The following is a 5,056-nucleotide window of genomic DNA, read 5'->3' as shown; positions in this document are numbered from 1 at the left end:
TTCAAAATCCACAATGCAATGCGCGCGATCAATGGAATAGTAGGTAGAGTTGGTAGGTACTTTGTATCCAGAGAGGAAAAAAAGCGCTGCTCGACCATCATTTATTTGGGCAGGGAAAAGCATAATAACACGGAAATCTGACTCCTATACCTTGTACTAGCCGTAGAGTAGAGAGCGAAGAATACTATTTAGCCAACAAACATTTGTACAGAATTAAAAACTGCTGGCTGGCGGCCGAGCCGCTACTGTAAACAAAAATAAACAAGGCGCGTGACATCAAGTTTTGCGGCTGCCGTTGCTGCGGTTGTTTCGATTTTGCTGTTTTGTTTTTATTTGAATGTTGTGTATCTGATGCTGTTGCTTTCAGCGGTGAATGTGTTTATTGAATTGTCAACTAATTTGTTGCTGGAGTATTTTAATTGGTGGTGCTGTGCGCTTCGGGTGGGGATGTTTTTTTTGGCTATCGCTATTGGTCCCTATCATTGTTTTCGTAAGAAAACACTGGCAAAGGTTTTTTTAGTTCTCTGTTGTTGGTAGATTGGGCCGAGATTCCGACTAGAAAAATGGAATGTGGAGTGATATTCGAAGAAAAAAATCGGCCGAAATTGGTTTCATTGTTACCGGAGCGATATGGAACACTCGTTTCGTTCAACATTCTATTCTGGTTCTGTGGAAGAGTCACATGTGTTTTCGACTTACATATAACCGAGTGGAACGCGTGTGTGTGGTCATCGTCCGAGGGGACGGCGGGCTGTGCCGGTTTCGGGGAAAAAAGTGGAATAATAAAATAATATTATTTCAGTGATTATAGCGAAAATAAATACTATAACAAGTGGAGCTGCTGCCAACGAGGGGAAAGTTGAATCGTCGGAAAAAAAATTAATGGTAGCCATCGTCACATGGTGGAAATTTGCACCGGTTTTTCCACACTCACACAGAGCGCCGCCGGTGGCTTTAATGAGTAGCAACAGCAGCAGGCGATGAAACATGGATGACAAACGACATTTATTGCGGAAGTGAATGGGAAGAGGCAGCAGCAGGCTATCTTTCTTTCGTCGTTTCCTTTGTGCGCGTTGGCTCCAGATTGGTAGGTTGGGCTAGAAGACGTCCCTCTCGATTGCTACGGCGGACTCGTTTTTGTTGAATGAATGTGCCGATTGGGACAGGTAGCGTCAGCATTTCGTCTCTGTCTTCCAAGGCGAAGAAGAGGCGTTTGAAAAGAGTGAGCGATGGAAGCGGAACAGAGTAATAAATGGTCGGTCCTGTACAACCCTCACTCATGGAAAGCGCATGAATGAAAGAGTGTCTCTCTTTCGTTCGCTCGCACTGCGCTAGCCAGGACTGAATGGAGGAGCAACAAAGAGGGAAGATGTTTGAATTGGAAATCGTAACCATGGTACACAGTTGAATAGAGACCGTACACGTGCTTTCGGTGTATTGGTGACCGTTTGAGCGATCTGTTTTTACTGCTGCTGCTCGTTCCGTTGCTGCGCTTCGTTAAATCAGTGTCTTGGCAGCAAGAAGTGAGGAAAAATCATCATCATCGGTCTCGCTAGCGTGCTAATCGGGCGCAACTGTTTTTGTATATTTTTGGACGTCCAAGTGTGTTGATATGTTATTTTATCGCTGGAAACCGTCGCTGCAATAGCAAATTTAGCTCTCGACGAAACCAGCTCTGTCTGCGGTGTCTGGGTTTGGAACACAGGAAATTTTGGGGTCCCCAGAACGTTAGAGCCATCCTGTGCCGTGAGTGTGCCAACAGTGTCAGTTCGTTGGCTTCGGTCCCTGGCGGTGGTACATGTGTGTTTTTTGTTGTTTATGATAATAAAGTAAAATTTTGATTGAAAACAATGTCGGTGTGATATTTACCTTCGACCGTCTCGCCTTTTTCGTAATGTGCTGGGGTTTTTATTATTATTGAAAGCAAGACGATTAGTGACAGTGAGCGGCAAGTGGGCCAAAGCGCTGAGGAAAAAACAGTTTAGCGGAAAAAATATTTGCGTACCAATTTGTTGTGGAAGAAAATATTGTTCGGGATAACAAATTTAGCTGTTTCCCTAGAAAACAATCAGTGAGAGTGCTTTAAACGCTACTTGTTTTTTCTGTAAAGTGAGAAGCTCTTGGGCTAAGAAGTGATTTGAAAATGCATACTCTGTTCACGGATCAGAACAGCTTTCCGCGCCACTATGGCCACGCTCAGCCGGGATATCCGACGAATACGGCGACGATGGCATCTGCCCATCATTATACCTACGATCAATACTCGCGATATACTTATGCTGGATCGGCCTACGCTTTAACGTCTCCGCACCAGAATAAGGAAATGGTGAAACCACCCTATTCGTACATAGCGCTGATTGCGATGGCCATCCAGCAATCACCGGATAAGAAAGTGACCCTAAACGGAATCTATCAATGGATTATGGAACGTTTTCCCTACTATCGAGATAACAAACAGGGCTGGCAGAATTCGATCCGGCACAATCTCAGTCTAAACGAGTGTTTCGTCAAAGTGCCACGTGACGATAAAAAACCCGGAAAAGGTAGCTACTGGACACTGGACCCAGACTCTTACAACATGTTTGACAACGGGTCGTTCCTTCGGCGTAGGCGTCGCTTCAAGAAAAAAGACGCCATGAAGGAAAAGGAAGAATTGATCAAGCGACAAACCATGATGTTGGAAGATAAGATGGCAGATATCAAACCGATCAAAATAATGGGAGCCACCCATCTGGATAACAAACATCTCAGCCATCAGTTCAAGCGGGAACCCGGGCTGGACCTGGCTACCCAATGTATGATGAAAGATACCCTTGGCCCTAGCATTCTGAACTCCTGCCACGATACTCTCGCCTCCCAGATGAATCACCTAACAGCCACCGATCATGGATTTTCCGTAGACTCCCTAATGAACGTCTACAACCCTAGGCTACACCATACATCATATCCCTATCACTTCAACGAAGACAACCTGGTGACCACGTCTAGTCAACTGCGGCATCACCACAGCTCCGTTCATCATCCTCCACCGCCACCTCACGGAGGTTGGTACACCCCGGAAACTCCACCGGAATCGATCGGGAACACTTCCGGAGGCAGCACCTCGACGCCCAGCATCCCAACGACGACGCCCACCTCGGTCGGTTTTCGGGACATGGTATTCGATCACAGTCAAACCAACTGCCAAATGGATACGGGGAGTCCCAGCAACAGCATCACCTCCGCCAGCCCTCCGGTCATTCCTGGCACGACGTCCAGCTCCATAGCCCCGGCGGCTGTCTCCTCTGGACACCTAGCGACCGGCAATCTGAGCCACCTGGGCCACTATCGGTCCCACATGGGCTACTATCAGGACTGCGGCATCAAATACGGCGTGTAAAGGTATCGTATCCGATCGTCAGTTTTTCGAATCTCTCGTGTGAGGTGCTCTATAGAATTGAACCTCTCCTCAGAGATTCGACTTGTACAGTTTTCGCGAATAAGTTTAGCATCCAATCATCAACGACTGAATCGAGAGTTTAATTTATTTGCAATTTACGTCCAATCTAGTAGAATAAGAAATCACACACACTACATATATCTTCGTATGTCATTCCCGAACATTGCACAGCGACAGCGAAATTCTCTCTCCAATCAATTGTCTTAGCTAAACGCAAATCAACTGTCATATCTAAAAGATTTTGTTTCTGTAAAAACAACCAATCAACGAAGCATTACACTGTTAAATTGAAACTGATGTATTTTTTTTAAAATAAATGTTCAATCACCTTGAGTCGAGCCAGTCAAGGTTCAAAGATTACCGTTTTTAAAAAAAGGTACGTGTTCCGTAGCAATTCAAACCATCTCTTAACTAGAAGAATAAGCGCGATCGTTCCACCACCATTTGTACATAGCATAGCGAGTAGTTGTCCGTTTTTAAGGTGAAATTAAAAGAAAAAAGAATCAAAATAAAAATCTAAACAGCCGTTAGAATTTGTTCCACACCAACCGCTTTCCGTTGAACGATGTTAGTAAATACCGCTGAAGTTGAGTGATTGCGAATTACCGAAACTTCATAATAAACTGTATCTCAAAACAAACCTAGAAAAATCGCTTGAAACAGGAACAGAAGATTTGAACACAAAACACAAAAGCAATGTGATGTTCCGGCAATGAAACTGTGAGATTATTTTATGTTTTTAGCATACAAAAAAAAAGATTTTAAAAAATACCCTGGAAAATGGCTGCGCGAGTGTGAGTTGTACGAAACCACGAATCAAAATTGTGAGGACCCCTTTATTATTTCGTTATTTTCTCTGTTCGATAAGTGTAAAATCATATTAAATTTTCTGTACCCAGTCGCGGTTGAAAGCGATTTTCCGCTCGCAGTTTTTCACCCTTCAACTCAAATTCAACAAACGAGAGCTTAAACACAGGGGAAAAATTCAACGAGAAAATGAAAAACTTAAGGATGGGTTCGTTAGGATAGCGAACCCCTGAATCTGAATGTGCAAAACAAACGAACGGATGCGGTTTTTTTCCGGTGTAACTGAAAAAAAGTCTATGGATTCCTATCTCTCTGTATGTGCAAGAATGTTTAACACTGTAAAAGCTAGTATTAAAGGAAATAGAATCAAATTAATTATATTAAACGAGATGATGAAAGAAAAAAAAAATGAAAAATTAAAAATATTATGATTTAAAATTAAATGGAAACTTGGAGTTTTATTGGTGAAAAACGAAAGTATGCGTGATGACAAATTCAAGAATATGCGTATAGTTGCTGAGGTCAAAAATTTTATTTAACCCTAATCTGTTCTTGAGTATCAATATGACACTATTGGAAGTTTGGCGGCTTGTAACTTTATTCGGGTGCATCCAAATAATACCATTTTTCCGGGGACCATCGATGAATTCCTGATATCTGTAATTTTGCATAATTTCTTTTTTATAGACGCACTCTGAAAGCCCTAGAAAAAAAAACTCCCTAATCAGACCTTGCGTGTCAATTTGACACTCCTCGCCCAAAATCGCTATATATCTCTTGTTTCTCAACCGATTCTTACATAATTTATAG

At 42.9% G+C, this 5,056-nt stretch overlaps 1 protein-coding gene across 1 annotated transcript; it reads left to right on the top strand.

The window, feature by feature from the left end:
- The first annotated feature begins 679 nt into the window (after positions 1 to 679).
- LOC129754283 (fork head domain-containing protein crocodile) lies at positions 680 to 4,646 on the top strand. Its single transcript, XM_055750246.1, has one exon. It carries the CDS (start codon positions 2,144 to 2,146, stop codon positions 3,377 to 3,379), a length of 1,236 nt encoding a protein of 411 aa, XP_055606221.1. The 5' UTR covers positions 680 to 2,143; the 3' UTR covers positions 3,380 to 4,646.
- The last annotated feature ends 410 nt before the right edge of the window (positions 4,647 to 5,056 follow it).

This window comes from Uranotaenia lowii, chromosome 3 (assembly GCF_029784155.1).
Source record: "Uranotaenia lowii strain MFRU-FL chromosome 3, ASM2978415v1, whole genome shotgun sequence".
Classification (NCBI taxonomy): domain Eukaryota; kingdom Metazoa; phylum Arthropoda; class Insecta; order Diptera; family Culicidae; genus Uranotaenia; species Uranotaenia lowii.
Note: the sequence above shows the minus strand (reverse complement) of the source record. Positions and strands in the feature narration are given on the sequence as shown.